Below are 27,451 nucleotides of genomic sequence, written 5' to 3'. Positions count from 1 at the left end.
GATTGGACGATAAACCGCCGGACGAACTCGAACAAACAAATGGAAACCAATGAGGCCATTTATTTTTATGTTGATTATTTTCTCCACTATTTTTTCCCCATCCCCTAACCACACTCACATACATTTTTTGGGTAATTATTTATGCCGGCCGCCGACCAAACTCGACTGAGGAAATTATTTCCATATTAATTCAGACAAAAATTTCAATAATCCGTAATTATCGACGAATGTAGATCAAATAATCACGATTTAGTCGCTCCACAAAAATTAATTAGGGCCGAAACCAAATGGGAATTGTTTGTCATGACACCAGGAAACACGGCACGAAGGACGTGTAATTGGCACACCACCTAATCAGACTCTTCTGCTCTCTCTCTGCTTTCAGATGGAAACCAAAATCCAACTCAGACTGGCCGAGAAGGCAAACAAACAACATAAAATAAGATGCGACGAAGTCTGCCGCATAGACTGAACAAAGGCCAGCAAAACGTGCAATACTCATACTCACTCGACGCATAAGGCGCTCTGTGAATCGTCCTCGTCGGACCACACACCGGATCCTGATCCTGGCGAGATGCCGCTAATGGAGGCCTGGCGAGGCGGCGACGCCTGGCTGTGGCTGCGGCTCCGGCTGCACAAATCAAAGTGAGTTTTCTAGTCTGGCCTCTGGCCTCGGGTCTGAGAGAAATCAAAATAATATCAAGACTTATTTCAAACTTGTCCAGTTCGCTTTAATCGGCTTGACTCCGACTTGCTTTCCACTTGCTCTCCTCTTGTAAATTTTCACAGCAAGTTTTTCAATAAATTCGCGCACACAAAGCGAACTCCAGCACGGACTGGGATAATAAAAGTCTCCAGCAAAGTTATTTTTGCTCGCCTGCTATTTATAATTTCCAACAAAGTCTGAGCCGAAGGAATTCCAGCGACACTCTACTCCATCCGGCAGCGGCGTATGTTAAACCTGAGAGCAGTGACGAGGGTTTCCGTTTGCCATTCCAAAAAATTGAATTAAAAACGAGTGCAGGAAAAGGTCGAAAAATACTTTCGATGGGGGGGAGGATTTCGGGGGGATTAGAAGGGACTTTTATTGCCATCGATTTGCGCTTAGCTCCAGAGAGACTGAAGCACTCGACTGAATGTCATAATTAGGCAACGCCTGGCTGGCCTGGCAAATACATACATACAATTGTTAGCCGGGGGACTGGCTGTCAAAAATTTCATAAATGAAAAGCCATAAAAGTGCGACCGTCCCGAAAAATCAATGCTGCCACAGCTGTGTGTGTCCTTGCTCCGCCACTCTCGTCCTGGCATTACCGAGCCAAGTACATGACCAGCATCAATAAGTTGGCCAACAGCTGGCTCTGTTTTTGGAGGGAATTTATTGACACCCTCCCGGCCGCAAACTCTACCAGGTTGGGGGCCACAAAAAACTAGGAGAGTGGCGGCGGTAATCACTGAGGCAGCGCGTGCTAGAGACTCCCGCTGGAGAGGACGGAATCGAAATGGACGTAGTGCGAATTCGGGGTTAATGCACAAATAAATCTGCCACAAATTGTAAGCCATCAAAAATCACGGTCCCCTGCATTTGGCATTTACTGGAAGGTGGCTGGCAAGTGGGCGGTTGGAGGTGGGTGCCTCGCGGTGGCACAAAAATAATAATTATTAACGCTCAACTGCGTCGCAATCAACAACATTTTATCTGGCGCTGCCAAACAGTTTCCAACTCTGCGACAGAGTTTGCCTCAGTTTCAGTTTCGGTTTCGGTTTCGGTTGCTTTCACTTTGCTTTTTTGTTGCTTGGCTGCTGCTTGCTGCTTGTCGCCGATATCGTGAGCCTGCTAACTTCCGATTTCCGGCGTGTGCCGTGATTGAGGACTGCTCGGCTTCCTGCGAGGCGGCGCCACCGGGGACCGCAAGGACAGTCCTCTCAGCCTGCCTGCCAGCCTGCCTGCTTGACTCCTGATAAACTTATTAAAAACTCTTTAAGGACTTCTGCTTAGGCTTGTCTATTTTGAGGTGCTTGTGACTTGAAAGCAACAATTTCTTGGCCAAATAGGTGAGCCTAGTTCTTAAAGCTAGGAGTGGAAGGCAGCGACCGAAAGCAAGGACCAAAATGGGTTAAGTCTGGGACTGACTCCCCCACTGTCTGCGGGCATCAATGTCAGTGATTTATCACGAGGCACAACGCACATAAATAAACACCAGCCGGCAGAAGGCAGCAGCTCCTGCGACAGGAGACGGCAGACGGCAGAGTGGCAGGACTCGGATTTTCTGATACTTTTCTCTCTCTCTTTCTGGCTCCTGCTCCGCTCCGGGTATATATTTTTTGACAGTGCGTTGCCTTACGCATCACTAGACTTATCCCGGTCCCAGTCGGGTATCCTTTCAGACCCCTCTGCCGTCGCCCCCCACCAAATCCGATGCCCCTGCTCCGGTTTCCTTTTCATTTGACGCTTTGTGCACTTGACTTCGGAGTCGAAGTCTCCACCGCTGGCTTCGATTTGCTGCCTCTAACGACCCTCATTGTTTGACACTCGGCGTTGATTTTCGCAGGCAACATCTCTGATATATTCCACCCTCCCGATGCCTCCAGCCTGAACCCAAAACACCTCCCACCAGCCCTCTTATCTTACGGGATAATGGCGGAGCCAAGGCGCTGGCGACATTATTTTCACTTTATTGAAAACTTGTAGCCGAAATTGATTTTCTGCGTCTCCTGACGGCGGCGGTGGCAGTGGCGGTGGCGGCAGGCATTCCGACACCCAGGGAATTGAGATTCCCGCCCCCAGAATCCTGCCGTCCTGCTGTCCTCTCCCCCTTGGCTTTTTGTCTTCTGGCAAATTTATTTCGCATTTAGCTGAATACTTTCTGGCATTCGGCTGGAACATTTCGCATACATTTACTTTAAAGACTGTAATTTGGTTTTATTCTCATGCTAATGTCCCTCTCCCGCCGGCTGCAGTCGCCGCTGCAGGACGAATTAAGGGGGCGGCCCGGGTGTATTTATTAGGTATTTATTTGCGCACATTCCAGCGCTAATACGATTCTTTTTCGCGACGATGAAAATGCAATTTTTGCTTGGCTAGAGCTGGGTCTGGGACTGGGACTGGGGCGAGGGCCAAAATCAATTTAAGCCCCAAATGTCCGGCTAATTGTTACTGGCACTCGTCCTGGTTATTTCATTTTCGAATAGATGCCCCGCGCAAAAAACTATTCCCAGTTTCCGCCGCAAAAAATGCAAATTCGCCCAGCACAAAAGCTTAATATCAATAAATTAATATCGATGGCCCTTTTTTTCACCGCGACTATACCCTACCGGACTAGGATGCGCTTCGGGTAGTCTGAATCCTGTATCCTGTATGAAGTTCAACTGCCCGCAAATACTAATCCAAGGCACCGGCTGGTTAGCCTGACTGGCTGGCCTGGTTATCGTTTTCTAGAATATTTTATTTAAATTCCGTTGGGGAGCCATAGCCAAAATCTCCGCAACAAAACCGTACCGGACCCGGCAAGCAGAACAATAAAAGCAATCAGTGCTTAAAAATCAAATTCAATTTGCGCATATTCAGCATTTTTCGGTTGTGCTTTTGTTTCAGCTTCAGATTCAGATTCAGCTTCAGTTCTTGTTTTTATTTTTCTATTTATTTGTGGTGTTCTTTTTTCAAAAATTTATAACAAAACGCTGCCAGAAATGGAGATACGAAATGTTTATACCCTCGGAGATATCCTTCCTGCATTAGATGCTCAGTTTATGGAGGCCATAACTGCGATTGAATCCTTCAGCCAGAAGGACATAATATCAAACATAACTATATGTTTTCATCGGATGTGTCTGGAATACCCTCTGGGGACTGGGGAACATCATGCGAACAACAGATTTCCCAAGGACACCAGACCAAGTACAGCGAAAAGGAGAACGGCCAAAGGAGTACTGGAAAATCATAAATATTCCCTGAATCAACAGAATATGATGAAAATCCATAAATCATTGTGGGGGCGTGGTGGCGTGAGTTGGGTAAGGACCTTTCCGGCTGCGATTTCAGGCTGACGAGGGAAGGGAATTGCGAGCCGGAGCAGGATTTCAAATGCAAATCAACTGTGTCAAAACTTTCGCTGCCAAGTGCTCAACGGTTGAGGCAACTTTCTTCTCGCATTCTCCTCTCTTCCGAGCCTGGGTTTAAGCCTGAGACTGAGCCGTACACTGAGTCGGAGTCTGAGACGGAGACGGAGACTACCACGCCCACTCGGCGGGGCAGTGCAAACAAATAATGAAGATGAATGCAAACAGTAGAACAGCAAGCAAATAACAGAAGAGTTTCGGCAAAACTGCGGCGGAGTGGAGTGGGACTCGGAGTGGGGATGGTGGTGTTGATGATGCTGAGGAACTGTACAAAATTTAAGCAAACAATGGACCTGGTTTCTAATGTAAGTGGAGGGAGGAGAGGGTGGGTGGTGGCGGAGGAGTTCCACTCAAGTGCGAAAAAAGCGGCTTTTGTTTCGTTTTAATGCGATAATTTCAAGCGCAAGAATTTAATGGAAAATTATTTCAGCTATTTTCATAAAATCCTTCGTCGCTTCGGTATTCCGGCTTGGCTGGCGGTGGAGGAACTTTGAAAAGAGAGGAGCCGAGTAGCAAACTTATGCCAAGCACTGTGCCTGCATTCATGGCGGGAACCAAACAGAACAATGCATGTTAGCTACGGAATATAGTTTCCGTAGCTCGAGCTGGCATAGTTCCTTTTGTCTAAAGACTGAATTGCACATGAATTCTGGGGAGCTTTTTTAAAGGCCCGAGTGGAAGGAACAAGAGCTGCAATAATTTTGGGGAAATGGGAAGAGATTTGTTTCGGGAAAGACAAGAAAAGGTAAAAGAAATCCGACTAAATAGCCGCAGACTCTATACAACGAGTTGGGAATGAGTTTGGGTCCTCGGGCTATCCTCCGGCCGAGCAACTGGTTGCTCCTAATGGAAAAGGTGTGAGGTCCTTGGTGGGGATCCTCGGGAAGGCAGCATCAGAAATTGTAAGCACGTACGATTAGGGAAATCAAACGAAATAGGGAAAATCCCCGCAGCTGACGGGAGGCCCGACTGTTTATTTAGGAGGTGGTGGGTGGGTGTGAACACCCCAGGCCGAGGGCCTGTCGCCCATAAAACTTGAAATTGAAAAAGTTTTACTTTAAACTAAAAATGTGTGTATTGTTGTGCGGGGCGCCGGGCGCCGGGCCTCGGGGAGGGACCTTGTGACAGGGGGCGAGGGGTGGTGCGTCGGAAGCCGAAACACTTTCGCCTGATTACTAACGCGCAAATGATGCGTGTCTAATGCGAGCGCCGAACAAAGGACGAAGGACTAACCGCAGCCAGGAATTGACTTTGCGCAACAAAAAAGAATTTTCCATATAAATGTACACTGAAAGACACACAGTACTGCTAATACCAGACCTATTTAATAGCTTGAAGTTGGCAGTCAATAGTACATCCTTTGGTTGTAAGGACACCCAAAGGACAAACACTAATAACTTCATATTTAAATAAGACTTCTCATTGACATTTCGCTTAATAGAGGCTGCCGAATGCCGACTGCCGAATTGTCTGGCTGTGGTGTCCTTTGGAAGTGAATGCATGAGAAATGCCGGAAAGTAGGCAGCACATCTCGTCACTGGAGTTGAAGGAGCGCACAGAAAGAGACGGGCATGCGGAAAGAGAAAGAGACGGGATGGGGATGGGGCAATGACAGACAGCCGCAAGCTGCTACTTCCAAGAAAGCGTAGGGGGCGGCGGCTGCCCACTTTTTAATAAAATAAAGCCAGGACTGGCAAGCGTTTAACATATGCCCCAGCCAGACTGGGAAAGGAGGAAAGGAGACTCTGAAGGAGCAAGGACGAGATAGCAGCAGTAGGGATAGCGGAGCCCGACGACGGCTTGATATTAAGCGCACCAGAGATAAACACAGACAGCACTAAATTAATTCTGCTCAATTTGCATTAAAATATATGTGTGCGGGAAAATCTCTTCCAAGCTCGCTCTGTGTGCGTCTGTCTGTCGGTCTGTGTGTTAGTTACATTTCCGTGGATGTCCTTGTAGCCTCAGTCTCTGCCGCTCATCCGCCTCCACATACAAACACATAAAAGTAGAACGAATACCTGGTACTCTTGAGGTGGAAAGGTATGCCATACTATATGACTTTTGGGCAGCCATTAAAGCTATCCTTTTAAAAAAGGAGACAAAAAGGCAAGGCATGCTTGGCTAACCGAAGTATGTATAAGGTTTCTGCAAGTAGGTCACCAGTCGTTCCGACTTCTTTAATTTGAAAACCAAGAAGCCAAGCAAGCAGTCGTCCTTTCCTCTCCTACAGAACATCCTCCAGAGCTCGCTGTGGTCACACAGGTGAGCAGCAACTTTGCACAGCATCCTAATGACGTTGCGGAGAAACCGAAGACTGTAGATTGTGGTAGCAGGCTCTGAAACTGGCTCTGGCTCTGGCTCTGGCAAGCGGAAGAAGGTAAAAGCCAAGCCATATTCGGGGTGGGCGAGTTACAAATTGCTTTGACTTGCCAGACAACAAAGTATTAAAACATAAATGCCAACAATATCAAAACGGATGAACCGCAAAAGTGAGCGCCAAATACACACACAAATTTGCATAAACAAGGACACGAGCAAGTGTTTCCACATTCGAGGCTAAGGAAATAAAATTCAAGAGTTCCAATATCCATACATGCTTTTTAGGATTGGTATTAGAGGGCCTGAGGCTCATGCTTTTGTTAAAATTTAATAACTTTCTTCAAAAGTAAGCCCACTGCTAATAACTTGAGCCCAATTGTTTAAATAAAGACTCACTCACAGATATACACCGAGATGTGTATGTAAACAAATTGTTACACACTTTATGAAATGCCAAACCGAACCCGAAAACCCGAACTCGGTGGAGGCTGAATTTGCGGTCGCTGCGGCTTCTGTTTTCCGCCGTCCTGGCCGCCCCGAGTCCTGCCGCCTCTCGCGCCCCACGGCTTCCAGTTATTGTCTTTTACATCATCGCTTTACTTAGCATAAGTACAGGCAGGAGCAACAACAAATTGCCGCTCCGCGCAGGAGCGTAGGCAGAAAATATTATTCGAAGGATAATGCAGGCAGGCTGTTAATGTCCTTGCCAGTCTCAAGGAATGCTAAATCATACCAAAGATGGGGCAAGTGGATACCCTCTAAGACACCGTCCCTGTGCGGCATGAGTCTGACACCGCCGTCGAAAGCAACTCCAACATCCAGTCCCAGTCCCAGTCCCAGTCCGAGCGGGCGCCTTTCCTTTCCTTTCCGCCATTGTTAACATTTATTTTTATTTTATGCACTCACACCCCACACCCCACGCCCCGGCCACCCCTTGCTGGGGGCCTTGAGCTCCGAATAAATATGCACAGCACGGGGCAGACTCCAATTTCATAGCCCCGCTTTCTCTTTAATATTATTGACTGCTTTTTCGGGATGCTCCTTGCCATTCCCCCTCCCCATTATCCATCCTGCCCCCCGCGTGGGTGCGTGTGCTTGTGCGTGAGCGTGCCAAAGCCAATATTTAGCTAATGGTCTTCATATTTTAAATATTGGTTAAGCCCGAGGAGTGACGGAGGTGGCGGCAACGGCAGCGGCAGCTTTAAAGGCAAACTAAATTCCGCCCCGGGGGTATGGCGGCGACAAGTGCGTGAGAATGCCTGTGCGTTTAAAATATTTAAATTAAACTGCAAACGCAAATATCCACACACTGGCACTCGCACTGGCACTGGGGCAATGCAATTTCATTTTCGGCCATAAATTGCGCGCATGTGAGAAGTTGTTGTGCTCTTGTTGCTGCGCCCATTTTTACGGGTTTATTTATTTTTCGTTTGGCACTCTTGTTGCTGCCACAGTTGCCTATTTATTTGCAAATGTCACGAGTCAGCCAACTGGTGGGAGCAGTAGGAGGAGCAGGGCGCTGTGGGCGTGACAGATAAAAGTAAATTTGTTGATTATTGTTTTTTGCACACTTCAGGCGACAACAAATAATTAAATGGCATTCTGGTGGGTCTCTAGCTTGGATTATGAGGTGAGGAGTTAGAGCTCCACTAAAGGGTGTCCCTCTTTCAAGTCAACAGTCAAAAAAGGCAGAGAAATGTTGTGTCAGCCACAAGCATCGAAACAAACAGAACCCATTACCATATGTGCTCGCCACACAACCTCAACATCAACAACAAACACAATTGCAACAGTAACAAATGACAATTTCAACAAAGCACCATCGGCAAACAAAAGCAAACACAGCAGGGCCGCCCGGGCCCTGGTTGCAAAAAATGCAACTCTTGCCTATTCGATGGCGGTGGAGCTCCAAATAGAAGGGTTTGAGGCGCCTCTGTATATAGGGCTGTATATGGTGGCACACGAATAAAGTTATATTGATGTCAAACATGCGCAAAAAAGAACAGCAACAGAAACAGAAACTAAAACAAAAAATAAGTAAAAACAATCAAGAATGCTGCACCTAATGGGTATGCTCGAATGAGATGATATCCTTTCAAAGGTATTTAGACTTTTTGTTGAGATGCCTTACTCCTGCCAAGGATGTACAAGTCCATACTATACCCACAATAATAATAATAAACATCTTTAGTTCGGCTCGGTGAATGGATCTTTCTTACAAGCACCTGGCAAGCAGCCTTGGGTATACAGGTAATGGGCACAGAAAGTGGATTCGTGCTGCTCTTTTGTTACCAAAACATCGTCGACACAAAAGCCGCCCAAATAACTGAAACTGGAACGCCGGAGCAGGGCAGGAGTATATATGGAGGCTGCATAACATCAGGCCGAGCAATGCAAACGATTTTTAAACTGGGCGTATACGTAATCTGCCATGAACCAAATATGCGATGCGAGCTTTTGGCCAAAAACTGAGAGTGGGAGAATGGGAGGGGAGGAGCTATTCTGGCTAGAAGAGCTACATAGCTACCACAATTGTTGATGGCCCGGTTGGCAGAATGGCAGGCAGGCTGGATGGCTGGCAGGATGGTAGGATGGCAGGATGGTAGGCTGGCAAGTGAGCAAGAATTGAGGACACACATGGGGAACAATTTGCGCACTCGAAAATCGCTGAAATCGCTGGCAAAATGATTTGTCCACGTCCCGATTCCCATTCCTATGCAATTTTCTTTTTTTTTCCCCCACTGGGACGACTGGGGACTGCTTTTTCGCTGTTGTTTCTGATTTTTTGTTGTGTTCGCTCCCTAATTGACGACACCCTGCCGCATATGCCACTGCCTATGCATACATTTTAATTTGTTTACTCGGCGCCCATTGTTGCGAGTGGTATACTGGGTGCCTGGCACCGACACCCACATGTGGCCGGGGCTAAATACGCTTTTCCGTGACTCGGCGACATCAACGTGTGAAGTTTGCCCGCCAAATCCCCCGGGGGAGCTCAAAATATAGACCTCCAAGCCACCTCGTCTTCCAATCGAAAGTCGAGTCGCCTCAACTGGCGAATAATCCCATTCGGCGAACGACTCCTTTCTTTAAGCTAATTTCCGCTGATATTTTAAAGCTAAAAGTCAGTCACGGCGAGTTGGCAAAACGAATTTCCTATCCTCACATTGACACTGATTTCATTTGAGGCTCAGGCCGGGCTCAGGTCGGGCCAAATGGTGGCGTTTCAAAGGCAAATCCTTTTTGTGGATCACCCGAAGGGGCCAAAGAGATCCAAAGGACGAAAGGACGGGCCACGGAAACAGGCGGCTATACAAGTTAATGCAAAACGCGGCATTTAACACTTTTGAAAGGAAGCTGGCTCCAAGCGGGCTCTCCCTCCTCAGCCAGGCATTCACTCCGATTCTGCCACACTATGGCCCCATAAAATGCTTACAAAATGTTGTTTTATATGAGAATCCTTTACTCACACACACTTATGTATGTGTAATATAAAGCACGGCAGCTGCACGGCCATGCGAGCGTGTGTGGGAATTGCATTTTACATGTGACGCACGTGTGCAACAACGGACCCAACAAAAACAATCTCTGCCCCAAGCCACAGAGGCAGGAGCACAGAATGGATGAAGTTCTTGGGGCAGGATACCGAATATTGAGATACTCTTCGGATAGGGTTTTAAATTAAAGACAAAGGAGATCTAATTGAGGATATAAATGAATAGGAAGAAGGAACTTTTTGACTTCAATTTCAAATACTTCAAGTTTTCTCCAAAGAAAGGGCATAAAAAGCGTACCTCTTCGGAGGCAAAAAAATAATACTGGCTGCACCGCTTTTCCCTTTTTTTTCAGCTTTGGCTTCCGCCCGCCCACACCATGTCCTCCACATGTGTGTGTGTGTGTCAGCACTCATTAGGATTAATTTTCCGGTTGCAGCATAAACTGAAGCTTACAGCCCGACACAGAGGCAGGGGCGGATGGAGCAGAAGCAGGAGCAGGAGCGTCTATGCTCAAGTTCTGAATGGCGACGGCCGTCGGTCTGTCAGCCTTCAAACGTAATAAAAAGAGCGGTTCTGCAACTGCCAGCTATCTCTATCTTCGTAGCCCCCTCTGGCTAGGGGCTGGCTGGCTGAAAAAAAAAAAAAATAGTTAAACTGCATAAAATTTAATCAAGAGCGTTGAATGTCAGCCTGGCCCTGGAAAAGGACGAAAAGGAAGAAGGCCGAACACAGAACCGAAACATGTAAACGAGCAAAATGACATTTTATCATCAAAGGTGGAGCGGCAGTGGCAGCGGCAGCAGCAGCAACAATGACAGCAGATAGGGGCTCTGAGAGAGAGATGGCTATAGATAGAGCAATAGAGATGGAGATAGAGATAGAGACAGAGATAGAGACAGAGTAATGGAGCGTGTGGGAAGTGAAGGGTAACCCACAGAGAATCGAGAACCATTTTGTGTGCGCTGAAGGATAACCTACATTTTAGTTTTTAGTTTTCAGTTTTCCTTTTTATGGAAGGGTTCTATATACGACTGTGTGTGTGTGTGTGTGTGTGCGAGGGAGTGTCGGTGTGCCCCTGTGAGTGTGCTAGTGTGTGTCTGTGCAATGACAAAGCTAAACTTTCCAATTAACTTTGATTAAAAAGTTTCCACTATCGCCCTACAATGTAAACATGAAAAATTTGTTTGAATTAAACTGCTGGCAGTCAGCCATACGGCGGGCGGACGGTCGGACGGTCGGTGGGATTTGTGGGCGTGGCAGGTGTACATAAAATCAAGCTCAAACCTCAAAATTGCTGCTCAAAGCCCAGCTCAAACATGGTCATTGAGCTTCGTCCGGTCCGGGCCGAGGAAGCAAGGAAGGGCAGGGAAGGATCAGACTCGGAATCAGAATCCAACGATTAGTTGGAACTGAAAACGAGATGGAGGGCTTTGCATATAAAAGCATGTCCTGCAATGACCTGGCAGTTGCGATTTTGACGTCCTGATAAATCATCGATTAAATATCGTTCGCGAATAAATGCAGGAGCACACGGACACACGAGCCAGATCCGCGACTGATGTTGCCGCATAATGGACGGCTGGCCGCAACCGCAGGGCAGCCACAGATATGCCAATCCGCACACACACACAGCAGGACGAACAGGACGAGCAGGACAATCACACAACTGGCTACAATAGTGTGTGCAGTCTATACAACACTCTTTGTAAATTTGCAATATTTGTTTCCATTGCATTTACTTAAAATGCTGCAGCATTGCATAAAGGCACACAGGGAAAAAGGATACACTGTTCCAGATTATGGAACATAATTTAATAATTTATCATTCCATACCACATAAACGTTCGATTTGAAGGAATTCCAGTCCAGTGAGGCGGTCAGGAGCTCCTCTAGTTGATACTATTGTTCTAAAATACCAATAATATTATGTTTAAATGTTGCAATTATAGGAAATGCATTGCCAATCGGAATCGTATCACTAATTAGGAATCATTTGAAACAATTACTAGCAGCAGAACACAACGTTTCGTGTTTTGGAAACTAATAACCTTTGTTTGATTTGCAAACAACTGGAACGTTGCCATCGATGAAGCCCTCACTGAGAAAAACACATTTTGCAACCTTTTGTTCGAGTATGTCGAGGTCACCTGAAATGCATTCGAATGGGAACACAGTTGCCCCACCGTCAGGCCACCCCTCACTCTGGCGCAAATGGCACATCAATTACATTCTTACATTTCATAGCAGATACAAATTTGCAACATCATATCGAATGCTACCAGCATGTGTTCCTGCCACCCATTTCCCTCCCCATCCATTTGCATGTTTGTCGTGTACACAAGTTCAGAATTTGTATCTGAATCTGCAGCTGCAACTGCTACTGCACCTCATCCTGCATCTGCATCGGCATTCGAATCTGCACCTTCTGCCGGAGCTTAGCCCGCAGATGACGAGCATTTCGCACAATGGCTAAAAATCTGTCGGTTGTCAATTTGCCTGAGTGGGTGAGTGGGATGAGTGGGAGCTTCTAGTTTGGAGCTAGGATGTGCATTATTTTCGGCAATGGAAACAGGTGCTCCCGCTCCAGAGCCCCAACTGAGGTCAGAGCTTTTTCCACCCAATGCCTGTGCCGTGCGCCTGGCTCGGTTTGCATTGCGAATCAATCGCTTTGAATGATTGATAGAAATGTTTGCGATATACATTTGCCATCTGGCACTGCCACCTCGATCGATGCTACGGAGGAGTGCTACGCCCAGGGCTAGGTACAAAAAAATTACACATACGCCTCGTATACACGGGATGTGTGTGCGTGTGAGGGGACGCGTGACAAATTTTAACGCTCCAACGCGCCGCCGTTTCGGTTTCGCCACCGGAGGCGAATGACGGAGCATAGAAGCCACATAATAATGTTGCAGCATTAAAAAACCATAAACGGCAGCAGGAAGAGGCTAGATGGGGAGACCACTGCCTTCCAGCTGCTATTCCCCCGGGTTTCCCTTTTTTATTTTTCCGGTTCTCCGCCGGCGCATTAAAAGTTTTCTCAGGGAAAACCCTTTTCTTGCGGCCCTCGAATCAGTGGGCGCCCCTTTTCGGGGGACTTAATAAATAATTTGGCCGGCCAACAAAAATTGATGCTTCAATGAACCTGGGTCGGCATCCGTTGTCGGCTTACCTTTTGCAGCTCGGACTCCGACTGGAACTTGTACTTGAATGCTTGCCACAAATAAACAAGTTCGTTCGGAGCAGAAAGCCACACAGACTTTAAACGCACTTCAGAAATTGTTTGGCAAATTCTTTTTCAATGGGCTTCTTTACATGGGTCCTGGCACTTTTCATCTTCATCTTGTGCCAAAAGTAAGTAATAAGAGAGTGTGGTCGGGTATTCATTACCAACTTTTTTCCATCGAACAACTTTTAAATGAACAGCCATTCCTTTTAGTTATTTTTACTGATTTTTCATGGGAGTGGGGGTGGGGCAGATACATACATACTTTTACTTTGCTCCCCTAATAAATGCAATTAAAATAATAAAAAGCTTCTGTTTCGGAGCAGTGGAATTCCCTAAGCTTTGGTTTAGATGCCAAAAGCGTATTAGTCAGCATCCTTTTTGGGGGATTAGTCCCCGCCCGAAGGACTCTCTGGCAGTGCATTTGCGGTCTCTGCGTGTGCAGCGTGTGCACTGATATATGTTCCCGGGAAATCCACTGGCAGACTGCGTTTAGTTGCGCCGTATTTTATGGGGCTTCATTTGAGCGTGGCTTTCGGGTGTCTTTTCGGGGGCACTGGTCCGCGCAATGTTTGTTTTTTATTTTTTGTATTTTATTTTATTTCATTTTTCGCACAACACCGCAGCAGCCGCGTGAGCTGTTTGTTTGCCTCGTTGTTTGCCTGTCGGTTGTGCATAAATTGCGGTGTGGGAGGATGCCCCATTCCGCGGGTAGACATCATGCTCCACTCCTGCCACACTCCTTCTGTCGTGTGCGCTGAAACAATAAACAACGTGACTTAACACATTGCGTAACTTGTGATTTAATTGGATTTATGCCCGGACTCGCTCACTACCACTACTGGTGTCTGGGGGGGGGGGGGGGGGGGGGGGGAGAGGGCGGCAAAAAGTGCATTTCGTGTCACGCAGTCCCTGTGCATTTCCGCTCAATTTTATTGCAACTGCAACAGCTCCTTTGCCCCGGGTGCAGGGCAGGGCAGGTTGGATAATGTCCCAGGAATCGCGTTCGCCATCGATTGTGGTTGCGCAAAGTTTTTAATTATGTTTGTGGTTAGCAATTGGATTTCCTTCCACCCACCGTCCACCCACAGCGGCCTGCCGTTTAATTACTTCGCATGAGGCTGGAACACTTTTTGCAGCCGGTCGCCGCCAGTCCATGTTTCGATTTGCACTCTATTTGCGAGGCACTCAGGACTGAGGGGGCACTCTGTCCCGCGGGCTGTTTGGGATTCGCGTCAAAACTGTTAAATATTCCATGCCAACTATTTAACTGATACAAAAAACAGCTCCTGCCCGGAATATGGTGGCGCGAATGCAAAAATATCGTAAATATTTGCCATGTCCACATCCAGGGAGAGTACAAATATGAAGTTTGTTTCCACTGGGAGAAAATGGTTTAGGCCATGTCCTTGGTCAGGATATAAAAGCCAATACTATTAACTATTTTTACGAAGGACTATTAGAGTTTGTAGTCCTTATTTAGTCCTTTTAGCCTGGCCAACTAATCCCACTTAGGAGGAATTAAATGTTTGCAGTGCAGAACAGTAGGCAAATCAAATGCGCTCCAACATGGCGTATGCGTAATTATAATTATGTAATGCAAACAGCATAAAGCACACAGATACACAGACATACACATACAAATAGATACTCAGCTGGAAGGAGACAGCCTGAGAGAGTGGCATCCTGCTCGCACACACGGACACATGTCATTTTAATTAGCATATAGAGCAACACGCATACGCCGCGTTGGTCGTCGGACTCAATTTCAAGGCACTTGGTATTTGGACATCGCAGTTATAATTGTTCAACAGGCTCACGCAAATGTGGCCTGCACAGAGGGGAGGGCGGAGTGGGGAGTTGGGGAAGGGCATGAAGGAAGGACAACGCACGACAGTTGCGCATTCAATTAACGCAGCTCAAACACACACACACACACGCTCACTTACGCACACTTTAACAGGGTTTGTAACTAGGCCGCAGCATCCTGCCCCCTGCCACATGCCTCCTGAATCCTGCCCCCTCTCACACTATGCCCCACCCCCCTTGTGATTATCGAGACGCTGCGGATTCCACTCTCCTCCCAATGGCTTTGTTTTTCGGGCGCCAAACATTTTTGCATAGTAAATCCGAAAAGCATCCTTTTCCCCATCCTGCCGCCATTAAGTGTTTTGGGTGTCCTGTGCGTTCTGTGTGTCCTGTTTGTGTGTGTGTCGAGCGAATACATAATTAAACGGTTCACAGTTTCGGGCATTTAAATTAAATTATGGCCCTGGAGGACCGAGGGGGCGAGCGGATGCGACGCGCTATCGAGCTCCGTTAATAGACGAATGCTAATTATTACCTAATTATTATTTATGTGAGGCCCAGGACGAAATTAATGACGGCGAACGGCATTTCGGGAATTTCTTCAACTTGGCGCCACAGATTCCTTCGATCTGAAGCCATAAAGCCTGCTTTGCATTCAGATTTCGTCGCACTCCGAGAGCTGCAAGCGGAACTGCGGCACTTCTATAATTCGCCGAAAGCCGCTCAGACAGGTTTTCACCGGAAGGACGGCAGGACGCCAGGACGGCAGGACGAAAGGTGCAAGCATGGGGGCGATGGTGTAATTGTACGAACTGTTGGGCAAATGTTCAACGAGTTATAAAACCGAAACTCGAGGAAAGCCCCCAAAGCGAATGAAAACTTTACTGCAGGGCCGAAATATGAAAAGTTTTCCTCAAACAGCCACGTCCTCGAATGCACATGTGTGGGCGGGCGGCTCTGACTCTGGCTCTGGCATTCTCTGATTAGCATAAACCTGCCAAAAAAGTCGGAATCTGTTTCTGGCTTTGGTTCGAATCTGCTCACTGAGAGAAAGCGATTCGAAAAAGGACACTCTAAAAGATATATATCATGATATCCCATAGAGGATATCCTTGATCAAGAAAATCGGATTTTGTATTTCTACAAGTCTATTTTCATTTCCCTATCCAGTTCCCTGAAGTTTTCCTAAATAGAAACCTCTGAGTGAAGAGTTTTCGGGAACTTTGTTCTTCCTGTTACATATAGTTTCGGGCCCATAAACATTTGGGCTACCCTTCACTGACCAAAAACTGACCCACAGTGGCTCAGTGGGGGTTCTAAATACCTCAAAAAATATTGGCAGCAGCAAAAGCTGACCGGAAAGTCAGGCCGGAGTGCTTCCAATGGCCCGTAGCCCGAAACCCGAAACTGGCCATCCCACACTCGACGAAGTCCTTGCGCCAGGGCTCCCTTGCTCTGCTCTGCCTCCATGTGTTGCAAGGCTTACCTTGCATATAGCCACACTCCACATTCGTATTTGGCAGACTAAACGAGTTTAGTTGGCCAAACATTATCATAACTTGGTCGTTTGCAAGCCGCAATGGAGTAATCGTTTCATTTTTAAAACGTTTTCGGCATTTTTACGGTACTTTCCGTTCATTGTTTGGGTGTCCGGCCAAGGTGGGGGAGTGTATGGCTTCTGACTCCTGACGCCCAGGAAGCACTGTCTTTTTTTCGGAGAAGCTTACTTAAAATGCAGTGGACTGCCGGGAAGGCAACTCTGCATACCGCATAATAATAAACTTTCACTTTTGCCAGGGTTACTGAACCGAAATCGCCAGCAATTTGGGCCCCCAATGATTGCACACCTTTGGGCGCCCAAAGGGCTACAAAAAAAAGGCCACCAAACCGGGTGGCCGGATGGCCGGGTGGCCTGGTGGAGGTGTGTCGTCTGTGGGGGTGGCCGGCTAACCCCTTTCTCGGATCGAGAACACTGGCCGCAGGTGTCGGCATATAATTAATTTTATGCATAATCAAGGAAAGTGAAATAAAAACGCCTATTAATTATAGTTTTTGCTGTCAGCCCAGAATAACTTTATTTCCAGGCGACTGGGGGAGTGGCGGAGGCGGCCAGTTGTCCAGGCGGTCAGACGGGGAGGGAAAATTAATTCAATGCGCTTAAATTTCACGTCTATTAGTCTCCCGAGTCCTGGGCCAGTTTCTAATTTCTGTTTCCGTGCTGTTTTTGGCGTTCGCCGGCAATTAATTTGGAATTTTAATACCCAAAGTCGCTGGCCTAAGGATTAAGCCTGCCCAGAGCCCAGTGTAGTGTGTCCTGCGGAGTGACCCTGGAACTTTTCCGCCCGCCCAGATGGATCCTTGGCGGGTCTCCAGACCTGTTCGAATTGCACCCAGAGGTTACGTGACCTTCGGTGGATGGCGGAACATAATGTGGAAGTGGAAGAACCACCTGGAGCACCTGGGCGGAAGCGGGCTCTGTCAAATGCAGGAGCTGCCAGGGCTATCCTGGAAAAAAGAAGCATGCGGCAGCGAGGGGGCAGTGGCACAAACCATTAGACGACACAATTTACTAGGTCAGCAAAGGCAGCAAAGGATGGCAGGTGGCAGGGCAATAAAAACAAAAGTGCCAACTGGCATGAGGTGAGTGGCAGGCAAGTGGAAAATAGGAACTCGCAGGAGGAGGAACTAGGGAGAGAAGTGGCTAGTGACAGTCTCCAACTAGTGCAAACAGTTTAAAGTGCGACCCCGTCTCAGGTAATAAGCCTAAGTGGAAATTTAATCAACAATAATCCAGAAACTTCTGAGCAGACAATCAAACGGGAAAGGACGAACAAGGACGAGGGATGGTAGTTACTATTATGCCTTATGGCAGAGCACTTTTCCCAAATTAAAAGCAGCTGAAACAGTTGAAGTGTAACTGTTATGATTATTAAAATGAAACAAATATTTGCATAAAGTATTTCCTCCTTGGCCTGTAGTAGAACTTGGCCTAAACCAATGAAAAGCCCGTTATTTATGTGGTGGCCGGGCTAATTACAAAAATAAAACATGATTTATGGCCCGACGTGGCAGCCCGACAGGCAGCCCGGCAGGCCGCCCCAAAATAAGACATGTGTGTGGAAGGCCGCGATAGGAAGGAAAGATGGCAAGTGTTTCGGGCGAACAAACAAAGGACCTTCTTCCTCATAGAGACCTCAAGTTGTGGGTAATTATTTGCGGATAATTGGTATGCGAGTCGCTCGCCAAATGAGTTGACAATCTGGGGATGATTTCGGAAGTTCCTCCTCCTTCTCCTTTGGGGCTGCCCACATCTCCAGATCTCCAGATCCCCGGATGAGCGTGTTAAGCAGGACCGGGGAAATGGCTCGGAAACAAACTGCAGGCAAATCAATCAGGCAGACACACACAATGAAGGCGAAAAGAAGACCTCTCTTTCGCTGGCCAGGCCTGGTCTCATCATTATGGCTCATTAGCAAAGCAATTTCGACGGATGTGTCCTGTGTGTGGATATATAGAATTACTCTGTGAGTGTGTCTGGCCCTCTGGTCCACTGGCCCTCTCGCCCTTTCCCATCCGGCTCGCCAGCCGGCTTACTCGCATATTGAATGCTGCTAATTTGGCCATAATCCGCCGGGTCCTGGCCCGGCCAAATCTCTTGGTGTGTCAACGTCGACAAAACTATGCCATCTCGCTAAGCCCTCCGCCCAGTTCCGCCCACCAACCGCCGCCTCCTAAGCCTAAGCCAACTGCTTATTACTCGCATGTACGTTGTACAGAAAAAAGCGTGGAAAAGCGCTGGAGTTGCGCAATTTTGTCGGACTAGGAGGTCTTCCATTACATATAGTTGGTAGTTTTCTTATGTAATGCCTGAAAGAAGTCTTAATTCTTTCTTTACTTTCGATTAGTTGGTGTTTCCATATAATCGAAGCTTTCTCTTGGTTATGTTCGGGGAGGAGGAAAGGATTCTCCATTCTCCACTGAAAGTGAACAGAAATGGTTTAATCTGAGGTCTGAAAGGACTCTGAACAAGAACCACAGGTATGGGGTCCAGGCCACCCCAGTGGAGGCAGGCTGTTGTTAGCCTTTATTGTCGGCAACTGCTGCGACTCTTAATGTCAACGACGTGGGGCAGCCACCCAGGACGAAATGGGAAGAGATCCGGATTCCGGAGCCCGGAGTCCGGCAGTATGCCTCGCTTGTTGACGTTGGCAACCGCAGCAACAAATGCCCATAGCCGGGGGAAGGGGGATGGCTGGAAGCGACCTGGGAAAGGCTGAAAAGCTGGATAAGCAAATGCAGTAGAAGCAAATTCTGAGGCAACAGCAACAGACTGCTGGCTCTCATTATGTGTAATGGCTGTAGCAACATCATCAACGGCCAGTAAACAACAACAAAGGGCGGCTGCCCCAGCAACAACAGCAACAGCCAGAATAACAAGGATGGAGCAAGTGCAACTGCCATTGCCGTCATGAAGTCCGAAATGACAACAATGCGCCACAAGGAGGAAGTCATGAATGCAATCCACCTGCACTTTGCCGGTGAAAGCCAAAGAAAAAGTGGAGGAAAGCTGCTTCCAGCTACCATCAGTTACTTGCAGCAACAAAAATATACATAATGGGCGGGCAATGGGCTGGAGTTGCAATCTCCTAGGAGATACCTAGAAATGAATGTCATAACTTTCACCAAGACCCGATCAATGAATAGCTTCATGTTTCAGATTCCCGTGGAAAAACAGTGACTAATCGATTACTCTCTCCTCTCCTCCGTATCATTCCAGCATGGACTACACGTGTCTGTTCTGCTGCAGCCTGGCCTTTGTCTTGTATCTGAACACCCTGAACGCTGGCTTCGTCTACGACGACAGGTAAGAGTCATTTTGCCGCCTGAGTTATGGGAGTTATGGGAGGGGAGGCTCTGGCTCCAGAGCTTCCAGGCAAATTTATTAAAGTTGCGATACCAAGTACACACGCATACACTCGTACGTAAAGTCGTTAGAAAAAAGCAAGCAAGGAGTTGCCTGCGGCATGCCATGATGCTGCAATGGAATTCCAGTGGTGCTTAAAATCGAATTTCAGCCTGGCAGCCACCCACACGAACACACACGGCACCACGGAACACCCATCCATCCCACCCCACCCAGAGACACTGATAGGAAGGCGCTCGAGCGACTTTAGGCGGCATTAGAGTGGCATTTGTTTATGTGAACCGGTGGCGGCGAGCAGGTGAGACAGTTGGGCTGGGCAGGTCTGTGGAGGAGGAGGGAAAGAGAGGCAGCCCCTCCGCCCCTTCGGCATTTCCATGATATACGAGTTGTCACGAACGCCCCACCAAAATCCTACAAAAGTCCGCCTGCCGTGCGTGAGAAGAGTGCACAGGAGTGGGGGACGGTGGGTCGAAAGGAATCCCGAAAAGGACTCCCACCAAAGAGCAAACTGCAAGCCAAGGTACGAGTGTGCGGTGGTTGTGCGGCGAACCAAGCCCGGATGCCAGTCGATGATGTTGCCATTGTTGTAGGAGTCGTTGTCGAGGTTGCAGTTGCACAGTAACTGTGGCAAAAGTCGAAACTCCATTTAAAATTTAAGGTTCCAGCTTAGAGAGTTTTGCAGGAGTCCTTGCTCCAGCTATGGAAGGATATGCACAATTAAATGACACAAAGTGGAGAGGTCCTATCGCATAAATATTTAAAATGCATTGAAACAACCTGGATTATTTGTTAATATTCCTTTACTTTTCTACTTCCGTAGACGCGCCATTCTGGGCAACGCCGATGTTTCGGGAGGCGCTCCTTGGCAGCGGAGCTTCTCGGATGACTTCTGGGGAACACCGCTGACGGACAGCGGTTCCCACGGCTCCTGGCGACCTCTGTGCGTGCTTAGCTTCCGGCTGAACTATCTGCTGGGCGGCGGCTATGCGCCGTGGGGCTTCCATCTGGTCAACAACCTACTCCACTGCGTAGCCACCGGGCTGGTGGTGCAGGTGGCGCGCACCCTCCTGGCCTCGGTGTGGGCGGTCCTGGCCACGGGCGCCCTCTTCGCCGCCCACCCCATCCACACGGAGGCGGTGGCCGGGCTGGTGGGCAGGGCCGATGTGGCAGCCTGCGTCTGCTACCTGCTCACGTACCTGAGCTACCTGCGCCACATGCGATGGCGCGAGTCCGGGGATCCCCGCCAGTGGCTGGCCTTGGCCAGCGCCCTGCTCCTGGCCGTGGCGGGTCTGCTCTTCAAGGAGACGGCCATCACATCGCTGCTCGTCTGCGTCCTCTTCGATATGATGCGCGGCCTGAGCGGTCAGGTGGACAAGGTAAGTCGAAGGACACTCTCCATCCAACTGGTATTCCAATCACTACTTTCAGCAACGCCTTCGATCGGTTTGCATCGTCCTGGGAGCTCTGGCGTGCGGCATCTACGGTCGCCTGGTTATCGTCCCGGGACCCCAGACGGCCTTCTCCACCGCGGACAACCCCATCGCCCGCACCCCCTCCCTCTGGACGAGATCTCTGACCTTCCTCTACCTGCCCGTCTTCAACTTGCGGCTTCTGCTGCAACCGCAGGTGCTGAGCTTCGATTGGGGCATGGACGCCTTTCCCCGGGTCACGACCTTGTGGGATCGGCGGAACGCCCAGTCCGCCTGCTTCTACTCCGTACTGGTGGGCGTGGCGTGGCGCGGTTGCCGCCAACTGATGACCCGGCCCAAAGAGGCGGCTGGAGCCGGGGCCGGGACAGCGGGATCAGCTTCCTCCTTTCCGCAGTACCACATCCAGAAGGTGGCCAGTCGCAAGTCCCGCTCCAAGCGCAAGCGGCTGGCCGACTCCAAGTACCAAGCCTTTGAGGCAGCCTATCATCACCAGGATGCGCTTCCGTGCCGCGACTGCAACAATAACAACAGCAGCAGCGGCTATGTCTACGAGGGAAGCTCCTCCCACACCCAGAACCACGCCCAGGCCCACCACCTCGTGTCTTCCGCCTTCCGCGGCTCCCGCAGCAGCAGCAGCTGCAGCAACAGCACCAACAGCAGCACCTCCAGCGCCAGCTCCCACTCCAGCTCCAACTCCAGCGCTAGCTCATTGTCCGGTGGGGGTGGGGGCGGATTCCCCTGCTCCTCGGACTACCAGCTGGAGAGCCTATCGCCGGGGAATCGGCACGCCATCGTGCTCCTCATGTCCTGCAGCTTCCTGGCACTGCCATTCCTGCCCGCCAGCAATCTCCTCTTCTACGTGGGCTTCGTGGTGGCCGAGCGTCTCCTGTACCTGCCCAGCGTCGGGTTCTGCCTGCTGGTGGGCTACGGCGTCTCCAGGCTGATGGCCTGCTCCCATAAGACGCGCTATGCCCTGCTCCTCAGCTTCAGCGTCCTGTTGGCCGCCATGAGCCTGAGAACCGTCAGACGGAATGCGGACTGGCGGGACGAGGAGAGCCTGTACAGGAGTGCCATTGCCATAAATCCGCCAAAGGGTGAGTTGTCCTTTGAATCCTTTAATAATGATAACTAATAGCTTTCGATTTCCAGCGCTGGGCAATTTGGGAAGCGTGCTCAGCTCGCAGGGAAGGTACGAGGAGGCCAAGGCGGTCCTGCAGAAGGCCATCCGGTACAGACCCAACATGGCGGATGTGCATTTCAATCTGTGAGTATTCTGCGACTGCTTCCCCATGAAAGACATACTTTGAATCAAGAGTCACCACTCTGAATGCAATGAGAGCGTTGTACCCTTGGTTGTTTGCGAAAGGCTTCCTTATTTCTTTTTTCGCCCACATGTGACATTCAAAAGCGACTGGATGATGGGGTAAATGAATGGAGTTTCTCCATCTGTGAAAGACTCAGCTCCCCATCCAGCTACCACTTTTCCTCTCAGCTGTCTGCACTTCGCTTGGGTGCGCATTTTGCGCGGCCATTTTATGCATTTTATGCGGAGCATCCTAGTTATGAGACTCCTTTGCCGCGATGGCAATACAATGCCGAACTAGCTGTCAAATGAAGCCCATTTCCCTTTTAGTTCCATCTCCCTCGGAGACACGCACCAATCCTCCCAAGTCCTCCAAGCCGTGCGACAGCATCCTTCTTCCCGCTTTTCCATTTGTGTCCTGCTCAGGGCATTTGCGTGCCGCTGCAGAACTATGCGCATTTCTGGATGGATGCACTTGGAGAAATACTTGTACTTCCAAGGGTTTCCCCCATTAGTACCTCAGGTCTGGCTATGGTTTCGTCCTTGTTGATGAGACTCCTAAGAAAACCAATATTGAATATTGATTGCCACCTCGGTCTGATCAAGATATCCTTGACTATTTTGCTTGTGTAATAGACGGGATGCTCGACAAAAGTCCTTAGCTTTCACACTCTCCGTCCTTCCGTCGCGGCGTCTGTCAACGTCTGACAAGCGTCCTGTGCTTCTGTTCGGCTATGTACTATGCCCTTCTTTATCCTGGCGGGTCCTGTGTTTTGTCTGCTGTCTGTTGTCTGTTGTCCGTTGTCTCTTCGCATTGCATTTTTGCTCATTGCGCATATTTCACAGCAGCCAAGCGACACAACGCAACGCAATGCAATGCAATGCAATGTGATGCGATGGGATGCGACATAACGGGCCAGAAGAAAAGCCAGCCGGGGAAAAACGGAAGTACAACGCCGGAGAAAAAAAAGGACCCAATGAAAGAAAAGTGAGCGCGGAGTTGTGCTTTGAATATTCTGTGCGCCATTTCGAGTTCCTCTTTTTTTTACCGCCTGTCAGTCAACGTCAGGCGGCTTGTCGCAAGCCAGATTATTGCTTGTAATTGGAAGGGTGCATCCATCCCCCAGTCCCAAGTCCCGACTCCCGAGTCCTGGCAAGTCAATGGTTCAGAATCAGGTCACACGGCCAGGACCGCCATTATGTAGGTCCTGTGAAGGCTTCAACAGGCAAGCGAGGCTATAAAGGCGAATCACGCGCTAATCGAAAATCAATGTTGTCGGCCCAACCGCAATCACTTCCCCGAATCCTGCGGATACACAGCCAGTACATACATTATTTACTCCGATCGAATCATCATTGGCAACGCTCGCGGCGCTCTTGCTTGCTTGACTGACTCGCCCCCTCCCAGTTGTGTGTCCTGAGTCCTGGATCCTGCATCCAGGTCCGCCCCTTACCCTGACACCTTTCGCCAGAAGGATTGCTTTTCGAAGCAGGAGCCAGGGCAGGAGCAGAAGCAACCAAACACCGAAACCAGAAAATCACTGAGCTGTATAATTTGATTTTTTACTTTGCCTAACGTCAAACATTCGTCCTTTATTGTTGCTCTGACTGTGTGTTCTGCTGCGATTGTTGCCACTGACAGCAGCCCCCCACCACGTTCAAAAAAGACAGTGAAAGGACCCTCCACTCCTGGCCAGCAAAGTGCAAGGCTGTAGTTGTTTGAAAGCCAGTTGCTTGTTGGAAACAAACTAATTAAATAAGTTTAATCAAGTTCTTAGCAGTGTCAGTAATATATACTTTTGAACCAATCGTAAACAACTTAAAATATTAATCCCTAGTCTGATAATTGAATTCAAACTTATACTAGACACATTTTCTTTGAATGTATTTTGAGCTGCTCCTTTAAGTAGCAGCCCTTCAGCTCGGCAGGCTCTTCACTAGCCAAGCTCCAGGAGCCCGACAAGAGGCCAGTCCCTCCGATTTAGGCGCTCTAATTAGATCACAAGAGCCCGACAAGTTCAGTCTATTAATGTCAACACTTTCGCTCTCGCTTTCTCGCTTCAGGGGCATCCTGCACCAGAACCAGCAGGACTATTCAGCAGCCGTCGAGTGCTTTCAGCGCGCCATCAAATTCCGGCCGAACCTGGCAGGTGAGTTGTGCCGACTACAGTCGTTCAAAGGGATGTGCCTCGACCTCCTCTCCATCTCTCCCCCCACAGCGGCCTACCTCAATCTGGGCATATCATTCATAGCCCTCGGCAAGCGGCAGCAGGCCATCGAGATCCTCCAGGCAGGATCCAAGCTGGACGGAGCCACTGTCCGAGATCGCGGGGCCCACGACCAGGCCAGGAGTTCTGTGTATCTACAGTTGGGAGCGCTCTACGTGGAGCAGGGGAAGCTCCAGCGGGCCCTGGCCGTCTACCGGGAGGCGCTCTCTTCCCTGCCGGGAGTTCTCCAGCAGAGGGAAGTGCTGTACCAGCGAATAGGGGATGTCCTGGGACGCCTGCATCAGTGGGACGAGGCCGAGCGCCACCACAGAGCAGCCCTCGAACTGCAGCCCAACCAGGTGGCGGCCCACCTCTCCTACGGCATCACCTTGGCCAGAAATGTAAGTAGATCGCTATTTATATCTATAAGGAGCTATTGCAACTGAAAATTTATTCCCTGCAGAGCAGTCGTGCCTCGGAGGCCGAGATGTGGTTCAAGCGGGCTCTGCAACTGGCGCCCGAGCAAGCCAGTGTTTATCATCATTATGGTGAGTCGATTATCCGATTTAATAACTGCAACAACAATGTAACAATTGCACCTATTTTCAGCTGAATTTCTATCCCTACAGTCGCGCCACCACGAGTCCGCCATCTATCACCGCAGAGCCGCAGAATTGGCGCCCCAGGACTACGCTCTGGTTGTGGCAGCTGCCACGGCAATGCGGCTGCTGGACAGGAAAGTGGAAGCTGAAATGTGGTATCGAAAGGTGAGGCATTCAACTACACAACTGCCAGGAGCTATCTTGATTTTAAACCCTATTTCCGTCCAAACAGGCTGTGGCTTTGCGGCCGGACGACGCCCACGCCCACACCAATCTGGGGGCCATACTGCACCTGCTGGGACGCACCAACCATGCGGCGGCCAGTTACAAGGCGGCCCTGAGGCTCCAGCCCGGAGACGCCATCACGCTCGGCAACCTGGCCAAGCTCGGAGTAACGAACGTCTAGCGAATCAAACGATAAAGTTCATTAGCCGCAGGGCAGAGCACTCAAATAGATATTTTTGTATTGGAAGCTGGAAACGAGGAGCGAGGAGCGATGAGCGGGAATGCGTTAGATAACTCTAAAGAATTTATACAAAGGACTTGGAAACATATGTATATCATTTATTGTAGCTGGCAGCCGTGTAAATAACCAAGCAGCGACCAAGGGATGTCAAGCAGAGTAGTTAGAGAATCGGAAGAGGAGGCTAGGTTCGAGCTATAGATACAGATACACTGTAGCAGATACAGATAAAGTATATAGTTGGTGGAAGAGCCACAGAGAGAACAATAATTAAAATATCTAGCTGGTAAGGAACGAGTTGCTGTACAGCTAGAGGATCGACGGAGTGGTTACTACCCGTACCCATACCCGCAATGTGCTTAAATATCTATGTAAATTATTGTAAATACAAAACACCCACGCCACAAGCGGAGGGGTCTTACTATTGACTATATATATACGAATTATGACTTGGCTTCTCGAGATTGCTTTGTCCGTTGCGTGTACATTTTAGTTAAGCAAATAATGATACCAATAAAGGGATGTACGAACTGTGTAAAGATATGGCAAGGAGAGAATATATCTTAACCAAATTGAAGAAATGAAGATGTCATTTCATTTCATGACTTCATGACTCACTGGGCACGGGGGTGGGGTGTTTTAAATCAAAGTCTAACTCCGGGCTTACAGATGCTTCTGGAGGACACTGCATTCCTTGGGAGCCCCATCACTTGCAGCATTGCTAAGCTGCCGAGAGAAATGTTTGAAGTGCTCAACTGGTTTTCTTTCATATTTAAGCTGAGCCCAAGTACAAACACAATCAATGTCACAATTTTCGAGCCAAGTCGAAGGCGAAGATGCTTCTGCGGATGGAAAGGACTAGAAACGACGAGGAGCAGCAGGCGCTCCACTCCTCAAGGCGCCACTTAAGCCGCCAACAACCACAACAGGAAGTAAGACGCTGTGTCTTCTGGCAAGCAAATCGCAGGATTATGAATTACAATATACCCGACTGCTCGTTCGCCGGTCGCAATCATAATATTTCCACAGTCTTGGCAAGCTATAGAGCCACGGGCCTGCGATGCGGGCGATGCGGACAAAAAGGTGATGACTTTTGACATCCTGTCGGAGAAGTGCCCTCTCCAGATCATCTCCAATTGGTTTGGCAAGTAAAGTGGTGGCGGTTTGTTTGTTGCTGCTGGCAGGCACGGAACGTGCCCAAGAGCGAATAAATGAATGTATCAGCCAGGAAGGCTGGCAGGCTCTCTGTCCGTCTGTCCTTCTGTCCGCCAGTCCACCAGTCCACCAGTCCACCGTCAGTCAGCCAGTCAACACGTCAGTCATCCTCGAAAACGGTGTCATGTCGACGGAGCCACTTTGCTCTAGTGTAGTCTCCGGAGGAGGACGGATCTGGGGAGGAGGCTGCCACTAAATGCGCTCACTCTCGGAGCTGCTCACTAATTGTAGACCCGCGCCTTTGTCCCCGGCGCGTCCTGTGTGCTCTGTCCTTCTTACAAAGTGACTCGTTAGCTTTGTGGGGCAGCATCTGAGGTGGGTCGGGGTCCTGGAG

At 49.1% G+C, this 27,451-nt stretch overlaps 1 protein-coding gene and 1 long non-coding RNA gene across 3 annotated transcripts in view; one reads left to right on the top strand and one right to left on the bottom strand.

The window, feature by feature from the left end:
* LOC116654914 overlaps positions 1–27,451 on the bottom strand; it is a 60,889-nt gene that overhangs the window by 27,079 nt on the left and 6,359 nt on the right. Inside the window, exon 1 of one of the 2 annotated variants that reach the window (XR_004310057.2) lies at positions 509–627. The exons of the other annotated variant lie outside the window; for it this stretch is intronic. This is a non-coding gene — a long non-coding RNA (uncharacterized LOC116654914). Of the gene's footprint in view, positions 1–508; positions 628–27,451 lie in introns of those variants that run through there. 2 annotated transcript variants of the gene reach the window in all.
* Positions 517–26,483, top strand: LOC6497888 (protein O-mannosyl-transferase TMTC2). Its single transcript, XM_001961614.4, has 10 exons — positions 517–645; positions 19,751–19,837; positions 20,718–21,273; positions 21,326–22,421; positions 22,477–22,591; positions 24,695–24,780; positions 24,850–25,238; positions 25,301–25,385; positions 25,447–25,604; positions 25,672–26,483. The coding sequence occupies exons 1-10, from the start codon at positions 575–577 to the stop codon at positions 25,843–25,845; spliced, it is 2,817 nt and encodes a 938-aa protein (XP_001961650.2). The 5' UTR covers positions 517–574; the 3' UTR covers positions 25,846–26,483.

This window comes from Drosophila ananassae, chromosome 3R (genome assembly GCF_017639315.1).
Source record: "Drosophila ananassae strain 14024-0371.13 chromosome 3R, ASM1763931v2, whole genome shotgun sequence".
NCBI classification, from domain to species: domain Eukaryota; kingdom Metazoa; phylum Arthropoda; class Insecta; order Diptera; family Drosophilidae; genus Drosophila; species Drosophila ananassae.
The sequence above is the reverse complement of the archived record's forward strand: the minus strand, read 5'-3'. Positions and strand labels throughout refer to the sequence as shown.